Source organism: Humulus lupulus, chromosome 7, assembly GCF_963169125.1.
Source record: "Humulus lupulus chromosome 7, drHumLupu1.1, whole genome shotgun sequence".
Lineage (NCBI taxonomy): Eukaryota > Viridiplantae > Streptophyta > Magnoliopsida > Rosales > Cannabaceae > Humulus > Humulus lupulus.
Genome location: NC_084799.1, coordinates 204,712,948 through 204,737,728, shown reverse-complemented (window position 1 = coordinate 204,737,728; position 24,781 = coordinate 204,712,948). Strand labels below are relative to the sequence as shown.

At 38.6% G+C, this 24,781-nt stretch overlaps 2 protein-coding genes across 2 annotated transcripts; one reads left to right on the top strand and one right to left on the bottom strand.

Moving 5' to 3' along the window:
* Positions 1 to 2,417: 2,417 nt before the first annotated feature.
* Positions 2,418 to 6,226, top strand: LOC133789187 (heat shock 70 kDa protein, mitochondrial-like). Its single transcript, XM_062226947.1, has 6 exons — positions 2,418 to 2,617; positions 3,446 to 3,510; positions 3,618 to 3,696; positions 3,801 to 4,367; positions 4,455 to 5,075; positions 5,278 to 6,226. The coding sequence occupies exons 1-6, from the start codon at positions 2,543 to 2,545 to the stop codon at positions 5,899 to 5,901; spliced, it is 2,031 nt and encodes a 676-aa protein (XP_062082931.1). The 5' UTR covers positions 2,418 to 2,542; the 3' UTR covers positions 5,902 to 6,226.
* Positions 6,227 to 23,786: 17,560 nt separating this feature from the next.
* On the bottom strand, positions 23,787 to 24,377 carry LOC133792624 (uncharacterized). Its single transcript, XM_062230531.1, has one exon. It carries the CDS (start codon positions 24,375 to 24,377, stop codon positions 23,829 to 23,831), a length of 549 nt encoding a protein of 182 aa, XP_062086515.1. The 3' UTR covers positions 23,787 to 23,828.
* Positions 24,378 to 24,781: the final 404 nt, after the last annotated feature.

The following is a 24,781-nucleotide window of genomic DNA, read 5'->3' as shown; positions in this document are numbered from 1 at the left end:
CTAATCTTCCTAGGAAGGTTGGGGATGATTCCATATGCTAGTGATGTTATTTTGCTACTTTGATTTGCTATGTTCTTAATGTAAATTTTTGAGTTATTTATGTTCTTTCATCTCTATCTTTATTTACTTATGCTAATAGTATATAGAATTAGTCATGCTCTTTCTATATACTTCTAATTAGTAAAAGTAATATTGATACCTAATTTTATGTTTAATCTTCTATTGCATTATTGCCTTTGGGTATTTTGTCATTTTTAGATTTTTCATAAGATTAACATTGTGCTTTTAAAGTAAAGTACTTTATAACTCAAATGAACTTTTGTTAGAAAATAATATGGATTTTAATGTTAGATTTTCTAAGTAAATGTTGGGATGTGAACTATTTACTTATGTATTTTTATAAATCAAGTAACCAAGTAACTACATATGGATGATTCTTGAAACCTTTCATTTTCTCAAACTCTTGATTACATCTTACATTTATTTCACCTATCTCATTTTATCACTTTATCAAAAAGATAATACCAAAATCTCAAACCTCTTTTCATTTACAATTTCATTTATTTATTCTTACTAACTTTTTGTGTTATTTTCTATTAATCTTTGATTTTAGGTTACCTCCTTGTGGATCGACCGCCCGATCTTACTGCAACTACCGCTTAGTGGTAGTCACAATTTGGGCGTTAAACAGTAATGCATATAATCTCAAACTGTACCACACTGCATCACATTATGTGTTATGGTGCAATGTAGTGTGGGTTGTATACAATTAACGCCAAATATTTTAGAAACATTCACGTTAAACATTAATGATAACAATTAAACGTAAACAATACAATGTTAAATCCGACACAATATAGTGTAAGTTTCAAGTATTAACAATATAATTAAAGTTGGTATATATATAAAAGAAATAATTAAAGTTTTAAGTTTCAAGTTCATTAATACAACTAAAGTTTGAACACAAAAAGGTTTAAAATCAAAATTGTAAAATTGAAAATAGTTCTTAAATTTTTTATTTTTTAAACAATATAGAAAAAATAAACTCACACCGCATCGCAAAAGATTTAAAATAGCGTTTGGTGTGGGCGATTTTTATATAGGTTGGGAAATATGATTTCCCCAACCATTATCATTCCATTCTTTTACTTTCATTCCCATTTCCAAAATCCAAACACCTCCTATGTAGGGATGGCAAAAAAACTTGGTGGATCGGGGCGGGTCGGAGCCCTGACCCGATGGGGCGACCTCTGATCCGGATATAAGCAGGGCAAAAACGAGACGGGTCGAGATTCGACCCAACCCGCTAGCAATTGAAGCGGGTCGGACCACGACCCGACCTGGTTGGTATTGTTATTATTAACTTTTTTTGTAATAATTTTAAAAAAATTAATTACTACCACTATTTAGGGTCATCCACGATCTAAATAATATAAATATATAAATAAGAAAAAATATATTTAAGAGAGAAAGATGAGAAAATTGATATTTTGCTTTGAAGTATATTAAATTTTATTTTATTTTAGTAAGCAAGACCATTTTATGCAGTTCATTTATGTCTAGTTTGACATATTTTTTTGCCATTTGTTTTTATATTGTAACATTTTAAAAAAAATTAGTTTTTCTTTTATTAAAGAAAAATAAATCTTACTGGGTCGGGTTTGATCCACCCCATCACATTCGGGACGGGTCTGACCCGACCCGCATCAAAAGCCTTAACGGGGCGGGTCAGTCGGGACAGGAGCTTAGTGGGTCGGGATAGATCTTTAGTGGGGCAGGGCAGACCCGCCCTATTTACATCCTTATTGGTATGAGATTTGAGTTTGTGGGGGTAGAGTTAAAGAAGATTTAGATTAAGAGAATGTGAAATTAAAGTGTTTAAAGGGGTAAAGATTACCCTCAGAGAGTGTTTGGTATGAGAGTTTGGTTTGGTGGGAATGAGAATGTCATATCTAACCCATGTTTAGTAAATTTATTTTTAATGACTTGGAGGATTGTGTTTCCAAGTGGGTCTCATTTTTTAGCTTGATTTGAGTGTAATCTTAACCCCTTTAAACACTTAAGTTTTACATTCCCTTAATCTAAACCCCCTCTAACTCTACTCCCCCAAACCCAAACCCCATACCAAACATCCCCTCAAATCAAGCTAAAAAATATGACCCACTTGGAAACACAAACCTCCAAGCATTTAATATAAATTTACCAAAACACCAATTAGATTTGACATTCACTTTCTCATTACTACCAAACCAAACCCCCCACACCAAACCCTCCCTTAAAATATAAAAAAGGTAGGAAAAAAACAGTAAATGAAACGAAGTCGTTTGGGCTATAGCCGGACCTAATTAAATTGTTACAACAGCTTGTTATATTATGTTGTATGTATATAAATAGATTTAGTGTTGTGAATTGTGATCTCATTGGCTAAATCTAAAACCTTCTAAAACCTTCCAAGCTTCCACAGTCCACACCCGTGTGGTTCCTTCTCTCCCTCTCTCTCAAAACCCTAAACCCTAATCATTTTGTCTCGTTCAGCTCACCCATGGCCACCGCTGCGTTGCTTCGATCCATTCGACGCCGTGATGTCGCTTCCGCTCCTCTCTCCGCATACAGATCTGTATGCCCGCTTCCCCCGATTCTTCTTTTTTCGTTTATGTCTTTAGCTGTTTAGAAGATTCATTGCTTTTTCTTTAAACGTGGGTTTGGACACCATTTCTCTTCCTCCATGATTGAATTCACAATCTTGTATTAGATTCTGATGGAAATATTGCCTGTTTGGTTTTCATTTCATTTTTTTTGTTTTATTTTTAAATTTGGATAAAAGTTTGAGCTCGATGTGTATTGCAGTGCTTGAGCTGAAACTTACATGGGACTTGGGTGGGTTGATGGGATATGGACAAGTATTCCATGATTTCTTCTAGGAACTTTTTTTTTTCCTGTGAGGCACGGGTGGGACACAAAGTGTTTGATGAATTGCTTGAGAGAAATGCATAGTATTGTGTAAACTTGGGTTCTAACATTATTTAAGTCATCCATCATCTAATTCGCAATCTTGATTAGATTCTGTTGGGAGTATTTGTATATTTGGTTTGGTTTCTTTAGGGACAAGACAATTCATGGTATTTGTTTAAATGTAAAGCTCGATGTGTATTGTAGTGCTTGAGTTAATACTTGCTTGAGATTTTGGTTGTTGGGGCAGGGACAAGAAATATTCTATGATTTACATAAGATTTATTATTTTTTTATTTATGATTTTTTTTAAGGGATGAAATGTTTTCGATAAAATGCTTCAGTTAGATGAATATTCTTGCTCGCCAAATGAGTAATTTTATCTGTTCAGCATGATGAACTGTTCGAAAGTACCACAATGCTTACTTCTTTAGGACTCGAGAACCCATTAACATGCATTGCTTATGTACTTTTTTTTTCTTTCTTTTTCCTCCAGTTTACTAGCACTGCCAAGCCATCTCATCTGGGCCAGAAGTGGTCAACCTTGGTGAGACCTTTCAGGTATGACGGATTCCTGATGCACATGGTGCATATGTCCTCTATAAAAGATTCTGGTTTTCCTTTTTCTTGAATTCATGATGGTCTAATGTTTTTTCATTTCACTACAGTACAAAACCTGCGGGACAAGATGTTATTGGTATCGACTTGGGTACTACCAACTCATGTGTTTCTGTTATGGAGGGAAAGGTAGACTTTAGGGACTTATCTTGTTGTAATGAATCTATTTTTGTTTATTAATTGAAATTCATGCGTTTTGTTCTGTTTCTAATTGCTGCTGAACATATTGTCAGAATCCCAAAGTTATCGAGAACTCTGAAGGAGCTCGAACCACTCCATCAGTTGTCGCTTTTAACCAAAAAGGAGAACTACTTGTTGGTACTCCAGCGAAACGTCAGGCTGTGACCAATCCAACTAACACTGTCTTTGGCACCAAGCGTTTGATCGGAAGACGATTTGATGATCCTCAAACACAAAAAGAGATGAAGATGGTTCCTTACAAGATTGTTAAGGCTCCAAATGGTGATGCATGGGTAGAGGCCAATGGACAACAGTATTCTCCCAGTCAAATTGGAGCTTTCATTCTTACCAAAATGAAGGAGACTGCTGAGGCTTACCTAGGAAAGAGTGTAACAAAAGCTGTTGTTACTGTTCCAGCTTATTTCAATGATGCCCAGAGACAAGCAACAAAAGATGCTGGCAGAATTGCAGGCCTTGACGTACAGAGGATAATTAATGAGCCCACTGCTGCTGCACTTTCTTATGGAATGAACAACAAAGAAGGTCTTATAGCAGTTTTTGATCTTGGAGGTGGAACATTTGATGTTTCCATTTTAGAGATTTCTAATGGTGTTTTTGAGGTATTCATTTTTGGGCATTCTGAAAAGTTTTAGTTAATGCTTTTGTTCTGTTTTGTTAAGTTTCGATAACTTTGCTTTCTTGTCTAGGTGAAATCGACAAATGGTGACACATTCTTGGGGGGAGAGGACTTCGATAATGCTTTGCTGGACTTCCTAGTGAGTGAATTCAAGAGGACTGAAAGTATTGATCTCTCAAAAGATAAGCTTGCATTACAAAGACTTCGAGAGGCAGCTGAGAAGGCCAAAATTGAACTTTCATCAACATCTCAAACCGAGATAAATCTACCATTTATCACTGCTGATGCTTCAGGTGCCAAACATCTTAACATTACACTAACAAGGTCCAAATTTGAAAGTCTGGTAAACAACTTGATCGAGAGGACCAAGGCCCCATGCCTAAATTGTTTGAAGGATGCAAATATATCTGTCAAGGAAGTGGACGAGGTTCTCCTTGTTGGAGGAATGACTCGTGTTCCCAAAGTGCAGGAGGTTGTATCAGCAATTTTTGGAAAGAGTCCTAGTAAAGGAGTAAATCCTGACGAGGCTGTAGCTATGGGAGCTGCTATTCAGGGTGGTATTCTTCGCGGTGATGTTAAGGAATTGCTTCTCTTAGATGTAACCCCTCTTTCACTAGGAATTGAGACATTGGGTGGTATTTTCACCAGGCTTATTAACCGAAACACAACAATCCCTACAAAGAAGAGCCAGGTATATCTTAAGAACAATAAACATTGTAGAGGGTTATGTTTTGTTAAAGAGTTAATTCACTTGTATGTAGTCACTGCGTTTCAGGCTGATATTATATTTTAAGCAGACTTCTTCTGTTCACTGATAAAATTATGTCAATTTTTTTCCTTATTATTATTATGGAATTAACATCCTCTGATTATCTCCCCCTATATTATTACAGGTATTCTCAACTGCAGCTGATAACCAGACCCAGGTTGGTATCAAGGTCCTGCAAGGTGAGCGTGAAATGGCTTCCGATAACAAGTCTCTCGGTGAGTTTGAGCTTGTAGGTATTCCTCCCGCACCAAGAGGCATGCCTCAGATTGAAGTCACATTCGACATTGATGCCAATGGTATCGTTACTGTCTCGGCCAAAGACAAGTCCACTGGAAAGGAACAACAAATAACTATTCGCTCATCTGGAGGGTTATCAGAAGATGAGATTGAGAAGATGGTCAGGGAAGCTGAATTGCACGCCCAGAAGGACCAGGAGAGGAAAGCTCTTATCGATATCAGAAACAGCGCAGACACCACTATCTACAGCATCGAGAAGAGCTTGGAAGAGTACAGAGAAAAAATTCCTGCAGAAGTAGCTAAAGAAATCGAAGATGTTGTTGCAGATTTAAGGAAGGCAATGGGAGAGGACAATGCTGATGAAATTAAGGCTAAGCTTGACGCTGCAAACAAAGCTGTATCGAAGATCGGGCAGCACATGTCTGGTGGCTCCGGCGGTGCTGCCTCGTCGGGAGGTTCGCAGGGTGGTGAACAGACTCCCGAGGCAGACTTCGAAGAGGTCAAAAAGTGAGCATTTTTAAAGGTAAATTTTAAACATTGAATTGCTTCTAAGAGGTTTTGTTGTATCTAAAAATATGGGAGTACCATTGAGTTTCTTTTGATCCATTTTAGCTAATTAGGTCAATAACAAAATTAGATTCCGGCCGGCTCCTTGTTGAGAGAAACACATGGAAGTTTACCTTTTTTTTTTTGGTGTCTATTATTATTTTAAAATTTTGGGCATGAATTGCGTCAAAGATTCTCATAATAACTTGCTGTTTTTATTGCTATATATATACAATGTTTTTGGTTTGGGTATTGAATAATCGGCAAAAGTTCCATATTCCAAAACCTTATTGTGGTGTGGTGTGCGTATTGTTATTGTACCTTCCATTTTTCAAATGTTTTTTTTCCTTAAATAAAATATATTAAAACAGCTTCTACATTTGACTGTCCCCACTATATATTTTAGCAACTATACCTAAAATAAGATAAAAAGGTTGTTCATGATATCATATATTAAATCTCTCAAAGTTCATTCAATTTAATTCCATGACTTGACATAGTCACAGGTTTTATTATTATTATTATTATTATTATTATATGTAGTATGGTTTATACGTGTTTTGTTCTGTACATGTTTTTGTTTTGTATTTTGATAAATTAATTTTTAGGCTTTATGTTTTGTAAAATTGTTTAAATAAAATCTTGGTCATTTTTCTCAATTGAAATCATAAATAATTTAGAATAAAAATTAAAAATTGTATTGTTGTATTTATTTTTTCTTTGTCAAAATTAAGTTTAAGTCTTTATTTGAATTATTTTATAAAATATAAGATTTAAAAATAATTTTTTTAAAAGACAGTCCAAATAATTAGGAAAAACAACCTATTATTATTATTATTATTATTATATATACCTATAGTTATATAGGTCAAATAATTTTAAAGATTACATACATATACACATGTTTATGATAATTATGAATGTTGATAATTATCCTGATCTCTACGGGTATATGCCCTTTATATGAGATACATGAAGACATTATATAAAAAAAAATTATACATATAAATAATTTGGTTTAGATGTATTGGGTTAATTTTTATTAAAAAAAAGGCTTTTCACAAAATATATTTACCACTCAACTAAATATAATTAGGACCTCCATGGTTAAAACTTGCTTTACACCAACATTAAAGAAGGTTTAAATGGTTACATAAAAAATTAAATAGAAATCAAACTTTAAATATTGAATCCCAAACTATTTTTGTACTCTTGAACCTTAATTATTGGTTCCTCTCATTGAAAAGATAAAGAAAAAAACAACCTTAATTATTGGTTAGAGAGGGCAAGCATCTTGATTAGTAATCGTATTGTTGTCTGATGTTATATTAGGTCAGCTAAAAGCATTTTATGGTGGACCCTATGATAAAGACCACATGCCTATATTTATAAGTGAGAATATACCCATTCGCTATTATGTTTTTATCGAAATATATCGAAATATAAATTTGATATATCTATTTTCAATAATATTCATCTGATACTCTGTAATTTAAAATTATACATATTTAATACCTAGATTCAAATCTGAACAATAAAATTTTATCAATATGAACAAACTGTCATTAATTATTTATAATTAAGTAATCAAATTTGAATTTAAAATTCATATAATTGAGAACAGTTTGATCATATTAATAAAATTTTATTGATAAAATTATAGTATAATATACTAAATATGTACGATTTTAAATTAGAGCGATACCAAATGAATATTTACCTTTTCTTATAATTTAATTCCAAAAGGAAAATATAAACTTATCTTTTGAGTCAGATTTCATTAAATGCCATTGTTTATTGCTAATACAGTTGGATGCAAATGCTTGGAACATACCTTATTGGTATTCTCTGATTTATTTATTGGCTAGTTCTTTAGTTGACCTGTTAATCATCGGCTGTATTTTTCATCTAGAAGATCAAATTTGTGGACTTTATCGGCTGATTAGACCTAATCCATTATTCAACAAAAATCCAAATGAGTGACCAAAATTGAATATGACAGGCTTGGCATTTGGGAGGAATAAAAGGAATTAAGACCTTGCTATATTAATTAAAGGATTTATATTTTTTGGATATTGTGTTTTGTTCCATTATTTGTTTGAATCTTGTCTTTTGATAAATTACTTTTTGGACTTTATGTTTTGTAAAATAGTTCGAATAAAACCCTAAACCCGATTTTGGTCAAAATTTTCGCAACTGAAATCACAAATAATTCACCAAACTAACAATTCAGAACAAAAATAAATTTATTCTGTTTAAAAACTGTGTTGTTAAATTCATTTTTTTATTCATCAAAATTGAGTTTATGGGTCTATTTGAACCATTTTACAAAATATAGGGTCCAAAAATGAATTTTTTAAAACACAAGGTCTAAACATATAATCGGAAAAAATATAAGGTCTAAAAAAATATAAATCTTTAATTAAAACAAATAATTAAAAAAAGATTCATTTGCTAAAATGACCTATTTTTTAAAATCATTTGCATTCTAGCCTAAGTTTAATAATTATTTACAAAATAGTCTTTTATAATTTAAACAGGTGGTCGAAAATTTTAGACCAGTCGAATTTTCACTCGAAATTGAGACTTTGGCATAATTAGACCATAATATAATAATCTCCACTCGTGAACAAAATAAAAATATATAATGTATTTAATACAGCCGCTGAGCTATGCTTATTTCTCGTGTCCAATATCTCATGTCCAATAGCAGCCATGTATATTTATATAAAAGAAGATTCAGTTTAATATTAGGTAATTTTATTTTTTCCTCTCACCAATAAATAAATAATTTGTATGAAAAATTATATTTAATATCTTTTAAAATGAATAATACATAATTTACTGTGACCATAATAATATAATTAAAAGGTCAAAATGAAAAATATCTATTATATATATTTGCATGACCTGATTATTGCTACATGATGTGATTATTGTATAAAAGTGCAAAACATTATAACAATTTTTATGAATGATATATTACATGTACATAGTTTTATATTTAATAGAAAATTTGTGTATTTAAATCTTATTTGTTGGATCTCTCTCAATGGTTGAGATGATTAATTGGTATAATTACACATAATTTTGGTCACATATATATAAGGTAAAAATTTGTGATAATATAGGATAAATCTAGATATTCGCCCTACCATAAGGTGGTTTTCTAGTTTTGGTATTTGGAAAAATATAACAGATATTTCATCATTTTCAGAAAATTTCAAATAATTTACAGTGTCCAAATGAGAGTTCAAGCATACTGTTTTCCACGCGTATAAAAAAACTTAGTAACACGTGCAATTGGCTGTTTGAATTCTGATTTTGGCACTGTAGCTTATTCGAAATTTCCCAAAAATTGGTGGGATGACTGCTATAACTATAATATACACGATCATGGAAAAAATTGAATTAAATAGAAAACACCCCTACGATAGGTATTATAACTCAATTATTTTTTCGTGAGGGTATATAATAGTTATAGCAGATATCTCACTAATTTTCAAGAGATTCTGAATAATTTACATTGCCAAAATCAGAGTTCAAGCATACTGTTTTCCATGCGTATAAAAAAACTTAGTCACACGTGCAATTGACTGTTTAAACTCTGATTTTGGTACTGTAACTTATTCAGAATTTCCAAAAAATTAGTGAAATGACTGCTATAACTATAATATACACGGTCATGGAAAAAATTGAATTAAATAAAAAATACCCCTAATATAAGGACATTTTTATGCCCTTACCAAAGAATTATCCGACAATATATAAAGAGTTCAAATCCTAACCATTTCATCCAATGAAAAGTCAAAATTTGTACCCATTAGCAGTTATAACAAATCTTATAGGAGACTTAGCCATACTTATAAAATGAAATGAACTATTTTTCCTCACTAGATAGATACTTTCTTGGTTTTGCTAAACACATGGTCCTCCACTCACAAAAGTCGCACTTGGATGAATGCTACGTTTTAGGTTGTGGTCTTATCATCATTGGTTAATTTGTTTTTAGCACTTTTCAGCTTCTAGGAACTGTTAAGTCGAAAAGTCACACAAATGTGATGAGAGAGTCCAATATTTGTTGATTCACTCGTGAAGTTTATTTTTGTGAAATTTGGTTGGTTGGTAGGACCCCCATACCAACTATTAGAGCATCTCCCGCCATACTTCAATTTAAATTCATAGTTAAATTTGAGCTAAAATAGATTATTATCTATAATAGTTAAAATTGATTAATTTAATAATTTTTACAAATTTAGATTTCCAATTTAATAAGTTTTATAAATTTAGATTACTATCATTACTTTTTTTTATTATTAAAATAATATACATCAATTTGGCTAGTCAAAAAGTAAATTGCTATTATAGATATAGCCTAAAGGGGTTATGGTTAGAGTGATAAAAAGTTTAAAAAAATGTCACATCACTATCTAAAATAGCTAATTTTTTAACATGCCGAGTAAGGTTCGAGTTTGTAACGTCCTATTATCCTGAAGTCGTTACCATGTGATTTTAAATTGTGACATTAGCTCGCTAATCGAGCTGTTAGATTAAAAAAGCGTGACTAAATCAAAAGAAAGATTTGTTTAATGAAAATTAAGTATAAAAGGGTTGAGCATTTATTAAAATTATAAAAGTGCTACATTGTGATCCCAAAACATTGTTTCAAAATATATTTACAACTCAAAAGTTAGGGTATAGTCAACCTAAGCGACAAAATCAAATGTTTATAACATGTTCCTCAAAATAAACCCAGTCGTGGCGACCAGGTAGACCAAACATGTACGCACTACTCAATGCCCTCCAACTCAAGGTTGATCGACCATTTCCTTGCCCTTACCTGCACCACAAAGCACCCGTGAGCCGAGGCCCAGCATAACATATAATAATTACTTTAACAGATGCATAATTAATCAAACACAATAGACAATTACAAACTTTTGTCAGAATTCACAACACCTGTTAGAGAAAAATATCTCACATGGAAAGTGTGTGGGTACATTCAACAATACATAAGAGCATGAGTTACTCTACTCATCACCAATTAGTTTTGAGATGGAACCTCATGCTTCTTACCATGCATATTATTCTACTTCTAGACCACTTTCCATATTCTAACAACACCACAATAGCATAACAACACATCTGTACAACAACACATCAACACTACAACACAACATCACAACCGTGGCCTCCATCGATCAGGGTGCATTACTAGGAACCAAGTCCACAGTCTTAACCGAGCGGGTGAGTACAGTACCCCTTGAGGGTCTCGCCCTGCCGACTTGCATTCATCATGCTTAATGCCGATCTCGACCTTTGCTGCTCCCGACCTTTGCCGCTCCCGACCTTTGCCGTTCCCGACCTTTGCAGATTCTGGCCTTTGCCGCCCCCGACCTTTGCCGTTCTCGACCTTTTTCGTTTTCGACCTTTGCTGATTCCGGCCTTTGCCGTTCCATCACAGACACACATATGACGTAATAGTTGCAAACCATACACACAATACTAAGCACAATATAGCTCTACAGGCACATACAATTTTCTTACCTTGTGTCCTGAGCTGACAACCCAAAGTGATCTTGAGCATGATCCCTAATCCCGAGCGGAAAAACCTAGTCACAATGTAATGATATATAGTCATCGCGATCTAAATCAATTAAAAGCCTTCGTAATTACATACTAGCCTCTGGGACCTTGAATTCTACTAAACCGGGTAGTAGAATCCTTCCCGAGCTCAAAACCCTTAATTGGCCAATATCCCCTATTTGAGCCGCGACCCGCCCCCTAGGGCTGCAACACGCTACAATTCAGAGAGCCTTGGGGCTCTTCTGGGGGACACGGGCCGCGACGCACCTCAGCCTGCGTCGCGGTGCCTAGACGGTTTCAGAGGCTCCCAAACCTCCTGGTTCATACGGGTTGCGGCACCTGAAGAACAAGGCCGCGACTCGGGCCTGCGAACCCAGAAATCCCTTGCATTTTCTCAAACTAACTCCACAAAAATCCACCCAATTCAAAGCTAAGACACATAATTTAGTCTACAATTCATGTCCAAGCAACTTAACTGGTATAAGCATCCCAAAAACTAACCCTTAGCCCCACCAATATCCAAAATCAGACTTAAGGTTTAAAACTAAACAAAGCTTAAATCACAGCAGAGACTTAACAATTTAGCACAAAAAATTCTTACCTCCACTAGAGAATTCGACCCTTAGCTAAACCCAATCACTCCAAACTTCAATCCCCTTTAAATTCCAAGCCTTCTCCCTTGATTTCCAGCATAAACTCCCTTGACCTAAAGAGAGAGAGAGAGAGAGAGAGAGAGAGAGTTGTGTTTTTGTCTTCTAACTAGTTCTAGAGTTCTGATTAGTTTAAGTCTATCCTCAGCTGCAGAATGTCCACAATGCCCCTAAGTAAATACTTAGTTCTTTAATGCCACCAAGGGCAATATCGTTATTTGCCACATTCCGCTAATTCTTCGAGTATTCCTATAAATCCCCAATTAACCCCGACATACTTAAGCAACAGCTAAATAACTACTCGTTACCTAGTAAATCTCGAACACGTGCTATATTACCAAAATACCCTCCACCCCCTGAGTTGGGTATTCGACCCCGTTGTGACTATTCCGTTATTCTACTCTTTAGAACCGCATCGGACCACACGTCTCAAATATATCCCCATAACACTGGGGTCTTACTCATAATACATACATAATTACATTTATGCCATCTGGGGGCCAAAATTACAAATATGTCCCAGTTTATAAAAATTGGTCCACATGCATATTTAATACACATAAACATACATGTCTAATCACATTACCACACAAATCATTTATATCACATTATCACACGTATAATTTATTACTCGCTTATATAATCTCAATTAGGTCCTCCAGACACTATAATCAAGACCCTCAGCCTTAATATAACAAATTCCGGACGTTAGAATTTACATGTGCATGAATAGTTGAACAATCTTATGGCATTGGTTAATTAATTTGATGGATCTATCAATTAAATAATATATAATTAATGCATTACATTTCATTACCCATATGTACATGATTTCATACACTGCTAGCGCTAGCTTAAGCTGACATTTTTCGGAAACCAACACCACCACCAGGCACTTTCTACTCCTTCGTATATATATATATATATATATATATAACATTCATTCCTTAGAAATACAATATAATATTTTGTGAGCTAATCATAATTATCATAAATATATACTATGTACATGCATGGTACTAATCAATAACACGTTTGCATAGACATGCGTGTATTCTCAATTCATAAATAAGTTTACAATTATTTAATTTAGGACACTTTCTCTCAATAGTCAAAGACTCAAAGTTGGTAGTGCTAAACACTACTTTGACATGATATATTATTATTAGTGTAATTTAATATGAAGTCTTATATATTAATTTAAATTATAATAAAATTTGATATTAAATAATGATTGACACTATAGAATACTCCAGTATTTATTATCTATTTTCAATTGACTTCGAAATCCCATTAACTTGAGCTTGAGTTACTATTCAAAGTAGAAAATGCTTAAGAGGGTACACATATGTTGGGGCACCATAAGCAATACAAGTATTATTAATTATTACTTAAAATTATTGATTCATTATTATTGATCCAAAATGTAGTATTTATCACTTTCTTTCTCAAATATCCATGTCGTATCAATGGAATTTTGGTATCGTATTGACATTAATTTCATTTAAATATACAATACATAAAATTATAAGATCAAAGCATATATTGTAAAATGAAAATCTTGGGAGGGTTGAGATTACACTACCTAGATAATTGGAATCAACACAAAATTACAATAGCACTATCACACACAAAAAAAGAAAGACAAAAAGTAATGGGAAATTAAAAAACAAAACCAAATGCGATTATGTTGTAAAATCGAAATGTAGAACCAAAAGCTTGTACATGATAAAGATCTATGTCCAAATTCTCTATTCAAAGCCTTCCCAAAGTTTCTTGAAGCTTTTATAAAGATGAAATGAGAATTGTGATTGAACATGTTGACTCGTTTTTTCGTCGATTTACACGGAGCTATGAATGAATAATTGTTTTGTGTGTAAAATTCAGAGTGGAATCTTGGTGTGAATAGTGAACCAAAGAAATGTTAGAGAATATATTATATTCATTGGAAATATGGAAAAATACAGTTTTATGCAAAAAATACAATAGACAATGTGATATTGATTAAAGAAATGTTACAACTCAATTGCACAAATACAAGTAAATATGAAGATGTAGAAGAAGAAGATTACAAACTCAAAACAATTATAATAGAAGTAAAATAAGAACAACAAGATCAAAAGAATGAAAAGAATAATAATAAGAACTGTTAACCGAGATTTTCGGCAACTATCTTAAAGAAGGATATTTACTGATAATAATAATGAGAATGGAAGATCGACACAAGATTTTTACGTGGTTGGGGCGTTAACTAGCCTTAATCCACGAGTCTGTATATAAGTCTGTATTAGAGCTAGGATAAGCTTTTACAATGGAGTTGTTTAACTGTATTTGAGCAGAGTTTCTGCCTTCTTTTTCTCTTCTACGTTGCATTACAACTTATATTTATAGGACGAGGAGGACATCAGGTTTGGGTCGGGCCTGACCCGGACCCATTTGGGGAATGTGCACAAGGGGCCTTCCTAGTGGAGGCCCGAGCTAAAAAGATATACAGAACACCAAACCCGAACCAGCTCAGGCCCAATTAGTTGCCCTGAGATGCAAGCATTCTCCCGACAAAACGGCACTTTGGCTCTGACCACTTCGAATCACGAGGCCGATTCAGGGGACAAGACCGGTCAGAGTACTTGGCTGCGCAGTCCTGACACGCCAGCAGATAATCCCAAGGAGACCCTTTCTGCAAGTGAAAAGTGGGGGGACAAGACCCACGCGAAATGAGGCGGCTTTAGTGTCCAGGACGCCTGACCCATAGCCTGGGGATGAAGCGGTCCAGGTTCGTTTACCTTTGGCCCGCTGCGTTTACTTCGGGCCCGGACCATTCTGGGCCCGGGACCGGGACGCGATGGCTGCGATGGTCCGGGGCACTCCGGACAATGCCGGGACCGTTCAAGCTGAACATGAACCCGGAGGGACGTCCCGGACCCTTCTACACAGGCCCAGTCCGTAGTCCGCGGACTAGGCCCAAATACCGAACCGGTCCCTCTGACCGTGGGCCGGGGCGAGGGCCCAAAACCCTGACAGGAAATGGGGATAACATTTACCCCCCAAGCCTTCACCCCGGTTAGCCGGGGGGAGGGTTGCACCACCCTCGCGGTTCTTGCCAAGTTGCCTCCCCAATTTCTGCCAGGGCCAGGAGGCTCGCGGGAAGGCAGTGGCTGGGGCAGGTTACCCAGCCCGGACCATTTGATGTACCCCGGGGACGTTTACCCTTGGCCTGCTTCAAAAATAGCGACACGTGTCGCCATGTGACTGTTGCAAGGGCCTCGAAGAGTCGCCTAGGCCTCCCAAAGTCTGCTAGGCCTGGGCTAGGGTGTCAGCGCACGTCACGAGGCGTCCCATCCGCACGGGGAGAGTCATCATTGATTTCCTTGGAAAGGGGTGGACCGTAGGATGGGGCGTCCTTTGACATCCACCACTCCTGGACCGTCGGATTGGAGGTGCTGAGGATCCAGACCAAAAAAGAGCTCATAAATGTCCTCTGCGCGATCCTCGGCCGTCGGATGAAGAGGCATCTGACCGTTGGATCGGGGGCCAGTATTTGGGGGCTGATATAAAGACTCAGACTACAGACATTCGACATTTTTCCACTTCCGACCCAGCTTAAGAAAAAGAAAAACCAGAACGCTCGCCAGAGCTTTGCATGTCCAACCTCGCCGACGAAATACTTCGCCGTTTACTAGTTCTGCGCCACCGCCTGTTTCCCAGGGCCTCAACTTTCGTTCTGCAACCTGACGGCGCTTCTCGGACTTGCCCCACCGACGAACTGCTGCACCGGCTGTGCCACTTCAAGAACGAGGTCCTGCCGTCCTTGCGATCGGACAACCGCCAGCTTCAGCCGTCGACACCACACAGTAAGTATCTTCTGATTCTATTGTCAACTTTGTGAACCTAGGCTTTCTAGACGCATGCACCTAGGCTCCGTGCTTTAGAATTTGCTAGGAAGGCTGCCCGGTTTGGGTGGCACCGTTTCGGATGATCCCTGGACAAGGGATGGACCGTAGTAGCCTTTCCTCCCGATCAGGGTCCCGGGGCTTTTCGGGGTCCCGGGCCTGATCCGTCGGGACTCCGAGCAGTCCTTAGGAGACTCCCTGTACCTCGACCGACTTTATTGGGTTCAGGTACTGACTGCTTGGCCTTTCTTTCTTTGTTCCCAGATCGTCAATCATGGCCACGGGCGTCACACTTCACTCCGAAGAGGAGGTTAATAGGGCCCCTGTAGTCACTCCCGGCTCCAAGGTGCCCAAAGGCAACAGGTGGGAGATGGACGTAACGCCCAACCTGTTCCGGAACTACCGGATGATGCAGCTCCTGGAGACGGGGCTGGGCATCAAATCGACTCCGGGACTATTTCACAATCGTATGGCCAGGTTAGAGGAGCGGGCGCATACGTCCGTGGATGGATTCGGGGCCTGGAGTGCCGGCCACATCAGCGCGGGAGTTACGCTCCCGCTTCATGACTACTTCGTGCGGTTCCTGACGTATGTGGGGATCGCACCATTCCAACTGCTGCCACAAGCATACCGCCTGCTTGCTGGGTGGAAGGTGTTCTGTGTCGCGAAAGAGATCGCGGATCCTACCCCGGCGGAAGTCCTGTACTTCAACAAGCTGGTGCCGCAGGTCAGCGCCAAAGACAAGAGCCTGGACGGCTTTTACAGGCTGCAGCCGCGGAGTGGCTATCCGGCTCCTACTAGCACCTGGAAGCACCCCCCGGATGTCAGGCATTACTAGTTTATGACATCCGGGTTCCTTATTGACAAGAATCCCACGCTGCTGCTAGACTTCCAGCGAGTGGGTAAGTATTTCCCCGGACCCTCTATTTCACTCCTCTTTCGCTTTCCATCTCTCATCGTATCTTCCGAGTCGCAGGTCCCTTCATACAAACCCCCCTCACCGCCTTTCTCCTGGAAAGGAGGAGGTTCTACGCCAAGCTGACCGCGGAGGAGCTGGACGTAGGGGGCTATGTCAACGACAAAAACCTCCGGCTAGTAGGGTTACTCACGGCCACCCAGACCATTGTTGCCCCTAGCCTCCGGGGCATCCCGTTTGAGAAGAACGTTGAGGCCCGGGAGCAGCTAGCCCTTGACCACATCGCCGAGGTGGTGAGAGCGGCGCGGGCCACCGCAGCCCAGCGTAAGAAGAATCAGCTCCCGGTGGAAGAGGCCACCTCGGAAGAGCTGGAAGAGCTTTTTGAAGATGCCCTACCAAACGTTGGGACTCCCGGGGCTAGCGTATCGGGGCAAGGTAACTCCCCTTTAGTCTTAATTTATGCCCCTCAAGTTGGGGACTTAGCTAGGGATAGGCTAGAGCCGCCGGGCCCCGCGTTTGGGGCTGATGGGGAGATGAGGCCTTCATCTCCCATCCCTGTAGGATCAGAAACCTTAATGTTCCTGTCCGGGTTCCTCCAGTATGGGGGGTTTCTAATCCCGGACGACGTAGGAGACCGGATACACTAATTTGCTTTAAGGGAATTGAGTCTCACCCGGGGCCTAGACGAAGGTTTGTCCCGGGCTATACTTTCTTCTTACTGTTGTGCTTTCCCGTTCGGCTTATCATACTAACTTCATTTTCCTGTATTTTTGCAGAGGATTCCAACATGTCTGACCCGGCCAGCGAGATGAGGAGGCTCATCAAGGAAAGATCAGCCTTGAAGGCGGCCAGGAGGTCAAATGTCGTGGCCGGCGCGGAGCTCCCCCCAACCAGTGAAAGATCCGGAACAACGCTCGGCCCAGGTGAGGCATTGGCCGTGGTACCATTCCGGGCCGTGGAGCCAGCCGCAGACAGCGTCCCAGACCAGCCCTCGGTAATTGATTTGGAAACGGGCGAAGCCGCAAGCCGGAGCTCTGGGAAGAGAGGCCCCGGAGATGATGCCCAGGTGGGCAAACTCGGGAAGAGGCCTCGGACGATGTTGTCAGAGACAGCCGAGGAGTCACACGGGGAGAGTAGGCTAACCGCGAAGGAGATCCCTGCTCCGCCTGTCCTTCCTCTCCGCCCAGCCCTTCTCGAGGAGGGGGAGTCCGCTTTGCGGGACGAGCAGTCCCGGCTGGTCAACCGGACCTGGGAGAGCGGCCGATGCTGGAGAGACGACGCTTACAAGGCCCTGATGATCCGTCGCCAGGTCGAGTTTTCGGATCGTCCCGCCGAGTTCAGCGCTCCTCAGCCGATCGTGGATCGGCTAGCTGCTGAGATGGGCTTCCGCCCCAAGCTGGGCCAGGACATTGCCCCCATGGCCGCTGATCTGCTTGATCAGGTCGGGAGTACTATGTCTAACCTCCAGCTGAAGAGGTACGCCACGATAGCCAATCCGGACGGGCTGTTCATCTCTCAGGCTCTCCGCCACCAGGCTACCGCGGTAATTTTCATCTCATGTCCTTTATTCATTCGTTGGTGGTGACTTCTTTTTCTAACTTTCGTTTGCTCCAGGTTGCCTTGTTATCTCAAAGGAGTGCCGATTTGATGGCCGAGTGATGCGTGTCGTATTGCGTACCAAATTTAACAAATATTTTATTTACTCTAAAACCAATTATTTAGTATAACGGCAAATAGAGGTCGAACCCAAGGGAACTATATTCAGTTTATTATTCACAAAAGCTTAACAAAGTTAAATTGGAAATGGGGGTTTTGGAAAGTAAAAGTAAAAGCAAGAATTAAGAAAATGGTTAATAGCAAGAAGAGATTAACAATGATTTTAAAGACAGTTAAGAATTATTCTCCACCTCAGACAGTCATGCATGAATATCAATAATGAATATTATTCCGATTCCCAATTAAACTATTAACCCTGCAGATAACGCTTAAGCAGTCAATTATCCCAATCTCCCTATCACAATCAATTACGGCTAAGCGCTCAATAATTAATTCTTTTTACCAAATAACAAACCTATTAAGCATACAATTCATTTAATTTAGTAAAAGCATTAACAACAGTGGAGATAGGTTAATCTAGGCAATAAATCAATGAAGCATTTAATTCATTTAACCTAGGTTCTATTCTTCATCACAAATACTTAGAACCCTAAACTATTAGGTGAATAGAAATTCTAAAATGATAATGAAATAATGTAAACCCTAATTAGTTGTACACCCTAACAAGGAATCACAAAATTCATACAATAGGCATAGAAAAATAGAATCAATTTAATATTAGGGAAATCAAGAAATAATATTCACATCTGAAATCAAACAATCATGTCTGGGTTTTGAATAACCCTTAACCTAAAAGAAACTAGCCAACAATCTTCATCATGATTAAAAACATAAACATAGATAAAGAATAATAGAGTAGGGGAAGAAGAAAACTATTGAGATGTTGATTGCAATCTTCCTTCTCCTCCAAGGCTCTCTCTGAGTTTCTCTCTCTCTAAAAACGTAATTCAAAACCTTCTTTCACGAATATGACCTAATCCCCCTTTTATTTCCCGTCCAAAAATTAAGAAAAATCGAATTTAAATTTGAATTCAAACGCGTGCCGCGGCAGCCATATTTCCTTGCCGCGGCACGAGACTCTCTGTTTCTCTTGTAGCGGCAGGGACCTCTCTGACTTGCCTCGTAGCGGCAGGGACTTTTCCCTATAGCGGCAAGGACCTCTCTGACTTGCCTCGTAGCGGCAGGGACTTTTCCCTGTAGCGGTAAGCTCTCAGATTTCTGTACTTTTGTTCTTTTCTCGATTTTTCTTCTCTTTAACACTTTACTCCAATGGTTAGAATCCTACAAAATCATCATTCAACCAAAAATCATAAAAAATATACAAATATCCTTAAAAATAATGATTTAGATTAAATGAAACAAATTAACAAAATGATTCTAACTATCCCCAAACACACTACTTATGAACACAAAATCTGATAAGTAGAAAGGTAAACTTTATACAAAAATATACTTATCAAATTCCCCCACACTTGAACTTTGCTAGTCCCTTAGCAAACCCACTAGACTCTAAACAAAACTAAAAACTAACACAAAGGCAGTCTCACTGAATACGATGATTGTCTCAGAGAATTACACTAAAATATTATGCTATAGTGACTTTGAATTTCATAACCATTAGATTTTCAACTCCTAAATTGATGAATCACTTGAAATTTGTCTTAAACCACGAGTTATAACAGTCATACTTACCAGCTCACTTGAATCAAGATGAATTTATACATGTCGTTTTATTCATATTTTTTTTTAACAAACTAGCCCCTCATCAGAAAATGAGTATATATATATATAAAGGACAACCACTCCATAGACAATAACCAATTACTCTCCACTAATATAAACACACAGAATCAAGAATCAAAAGGTCTTTATCAGCTTATAATGTATGGCTAAGGTACAGGGTAGATGAGAATGATACATTTTAGGCTCATATTGCACCATAGCATACCTAATACATATACTTTTCTATTTCTACTTTGGATCTTCTTCAACAATTCCCTCATAAATTTCATACATTGTTGATCTCTCTATTTTCCCCCACACTTATTTTCATGCAAGAAAAAAAAAATTTCTTTTCTTTTTCCCCTTTTGCTTTTAACATATTTCTTGGGGATAAATAGGAGATCTTTACACTTATAACCACATCATAAACAGAAACTCTTACTATACTTCTCTTTTTTTTTTCTTTCTTTCTTCTCTTTTTTTTTATATAACCTCTCATCCCATAGTAGAAATTTAACTAGCTAAGCCATGGTGCAATGGGTTATCAACACAGATAAAGAAAAAGAAAGAAGTTTAGGGTTAAGTAATGAGTTTTCATCGAAAAAAATATATGGTCAATAAGGCCCAAAACAGGGAACTAAGGATACATTATTGATAAGGTAGGCTTGAAAGGCTCAAACGATCCAAAGAAATTGCCTTTATCATTTTCCTAATTCTGTGCACTTATGATTTCGCCTCAAGCAATTTACTAGTGTGTTCTAGAGTGGCGGGGGCTAAGTTGAATATATCTATATTTCTTTTTTTTTTTTTTTTTTCGACATGCATAAACTATTTCTAAAACAAGTAACAAATCTAAATGTAATAAATCTCTATTTAAATCACAAATTCAAGTAGTCATCAAAACAGGAGTCAATCACACGAATCATAATCTATCCATCATCTTCTAGCATTCAAGTTTAGTGTCACTCATAAACTCATCATCGACCATTGCATTCAATAAGACCAGCCCAAGACACAAGACAAAACAACACACACACAAACACTTATAAACAAAGACAATTAACCAGACAAACAATTTGTTACCCGTCCCCCACACTTAAATTGAACATTGTCCTCAATGGAGATAAGTACAAATTGAGACAAGAACAGTAAAGAAAAGAAAAATAAGAAAATAAGAAAATACGAAAAAAGAAAACTCCCTCATCAGTTGCGACTAAAAGTGTCATCCTCATCATAGTTGAACTCCTCTGTGCCAGCTGCTTCATCAGCATCTCCATATTCCTGAGTGTTACTCGGCTGTACTGAACAGCTGGAGGATAAGGTGGCAACCAATTTGGGGCCGGTGGGAATGCAGACATATCCGCCCCTAAATAGGTTTGCTGCATCCTGAAGCATAGGTCTTGATAAGCAGCAATCTCCATCATCCGTTGGTTGTGGGCCACCATTTCATCATGATACGCTCGCATGTCAATGCGAGCTCGGTAAAGTTCCGTCTCCATGGAGGCAACCCGATCAGTAAGTGTCCTGGTACGGCCAGTGTGAGGCTGAACAGGTGCATGTGAAGAAGATGCAGGTTGCTCAGAAGATGCGGCTGCGGGTTTGTCAAACCGCTGAATAGTATTCCTGTCAATGATATGCATTGGGTTTATTACCTCCTCATTATCATTCCAGCGTACACCGGCCTTCTTGCATAGGTCTGTGATTAATGAAGGATGGTAGAACCCATTCTGTGTACTGGACATACTCTTCAGGATTGATGCATGAATGATCTTGCCAACATCAATAGACTTGTTGGTTACAATGGCGTACAACAAGTTCCCACACGCCACATCCACTGTCCCAAAGTGTTTTGTGGGGAACAATTTTGCCCCAACAAAACGGTGCCACACTTTGAGTTCATAGTCCATATATTTGGACTCCAGTTTATGAGCAGTGTCATTCTCAGTCGTCCTCCACCGCGCCCCGCTAATGCCAATGGCTTGGATAATGGCATTAGGATCCAGATTTGATTCAGAAGCATTAAATTCGTCATTGGGAATGTCTGGCAAGCCATAGTAACGGTTAATGGCAGAGGCAGAATAGGTAACAGGAACACCCCTAACCATTACCTGTAAATTCTTGCGGTCGATTGCATTAGCATAGAACTCACGAACAATCGATACCACCGCGGGCTGTGGTTGGGCACACAGTCTTTGCCAACCCCTCTGCTCGATGATACTCATCAACCTTGGATAAGGATGATGCATGTCTAGATTAAGGCCCCGTTCTACCACCCATGCCTTCTTCTTATCAATGGCATCCTTGTAGCTTTCAAACGCTTCTTTTGAAGTGAATTTCTTTGCATCATACTTGACTTTGGCTGTGGTAGACGGGCCTGCATGGTCAGTGCGTGATCTCTTGCTCGACATTATATCACAGGCAATAATTGAGGATTAACGCCTTCAAAGTGGTAATGATTAATAATTAATGGCACAGCACAAAGCAGAAGATGTAACACGCTCAAATCTAACTATTCAACTCACTGTGGCATTTCATCGAACATGTAGAGTGCACAGTTTAAACTTCAGAGATCACAAGTGTATGGCTTGATCAACTACCCCCAAGATGTAGATACACTCAATATACAAGCATTTTCACCACAGAAATCAAAATCAAAGAAGGAGATCCAACAAAACCCGTCCACTCTCAGAGGAATTAGAAGTTGATAAACCTCAATCAAAGCTTGCAAATAGAGAAAAATACCTTGAATCCAACCCAAAGATGATGCAAATGTGCTTGATGATGCTTGATCCCGAGCAAAGCCTACCCAATGAGCGTTAGTCGGTAATGAAAGTAATGGGTGGCTAATGATGGTGATTTTGAGGAATGGGTATAATGGATGATGAGGAAGATGGGTATAATGGATAGATGAAATAAGCATGGTCTTTGGATTAATGAGGGTGAGAAGTGAGGATGAGTATGAGGAATGGGGTGATTATGTGTAGGGATTGAGAGGAGAGGAATGAAGATGGAGAATGGGATGGCAAAATCGGTGGGTAGTTTTTAGAAGGTAAGAGGGAGAGTGATGGGTGAGAAAAGGGAAAGAAAAAGGGGTTTTAGGGATTTCTGGGCACGTGCCGCGGCAGAGGGTTTTACGTGCCGCGGCAGGAGGCTCACGGACTGTGGGATCGATCACGTGCCGCGGCAGCCAATTTTCTGTGCCGCGGCAGACTCCTCGCTGTTTGGAGAATTCCTCTCGTGCCGCGGCAGGGGGTTTTACGTGCCGCGGCAGGAGGCTCTCGGGTTGTATTCTGGGGCATGGGCCTCGGCAGGAACATTTCTTTGCCGCGGCAAGATACATTTTTCTGCTTTCCGTCTTCTTTTTTTTTTTCACGGTTTTCACGGTTCAAAGAGAGAGATAACTAAATTGAAATAACTAAATGTTCAACTTAAAAATAAAAATAAAGAAAATAATTAAAACTGAAAACAATAAAGATTGCTACGTTTAACGTCGCTAGCTCGACTCAGAACTTCAATCTTCATTGACATAAACTGGGTCTTCAAGGTACATCACATGAACTTGCTCCTCCTCGGCCATTGACTCATAATAAGGCTTCAGTCTCTGGCCATTCACCTTGAAAGACTTCCCCGTGCTTGGGCTTACAACTTCGACCGCTCCATGAGGAAAAACCTTGGTAACAATGAAAGGACCTAACCAGCGAGACTTCAACTTCCCAGGAAAGAGTTTAAGGCGAGAGTGATACATGAGGACTTTCTGACCTTCCACAAAGCTCTTCCGAAGAATATGTTTGTCATGAAAAGCTTTGGTTTTCTCCTTATAGATTTTCGCGCTCTCATATGCTTCATTGCGTATTTCTTCTAACTCATGCAATTGAAGCATTCTTTGTTGTCCTACAGCAACCGTGTCCAAGTTACACTTCTTTACAGCCCACCACGCCTTATGCTCTAGCTCCACCGGTAGATGGCAAGGTTTACCATACACCAACCGATAAGGTGACCAACCGATAAGGTGACATACCGATAGGTGTTTTATATGCCGTTCGATACGCCCACAAGGCATCATCAAGCCTTGTACTCCAATCTTTCCGGTTTGAATTTACAGTTTTCTCAAGGATCAATTTGATTTCACGATTAGAAACCTCCGCTTGCCCGTTGGCTTATGGATGATAAGCAACTGTCACCTTGTGAGTTACCCTATAGCGTCGAAACAATGCTTCTATACTCTTGTTACAAAAATGAGTGCCTCGATCACTAAGTATAGCCTTAGGTGTACCAAAACGCACAAAAATGTTGGAGCGAATGAAATCCACTACTGTTTTTGAATTATCCGTTCTAGTTGCAATTGCTTCCACCCATTTAGACACGTAATCTACCGCCAATAAAATATATTCATAGCCGAAAGAGGATGGGAATGGTCCCATGAAATCCATACCCCAAACATCAAAGATCTCAAGAATTAAAATG

Excerpts from the sequence above, each read along its gene's own strand:
- LOC133792624 (XM_062230531.1), bottom strand. The coding sequence starts at position 24,377 with ATGCCTTGTGGGCGTATCGAACGGCATATAAAACACCTATCGGTATGT.
- LOC133789187 (XM_062226947.1), top strand. The coding sequence starts at position 2,543 with ATGGCCACCGCTGCGTTGCTTCGATCCATTCGACGCCGTGATGTCGCT. Across the intron at positions 2,618-3,445 it reads CTCTCTCCGCATACAGATCT|TTTACTAGCACTGCCAAGCC; the intron begins GTATGCCCGCTT and ends TTTTTCCTCCAG. Across the intron at positions 5,076-5,277 it reads TCCCTACAAAGAAGAGCCAG|GTATTCTCAACTGCAGCTGA; the intron begins GTATATCTTAAG and ends ATATTATTACAG.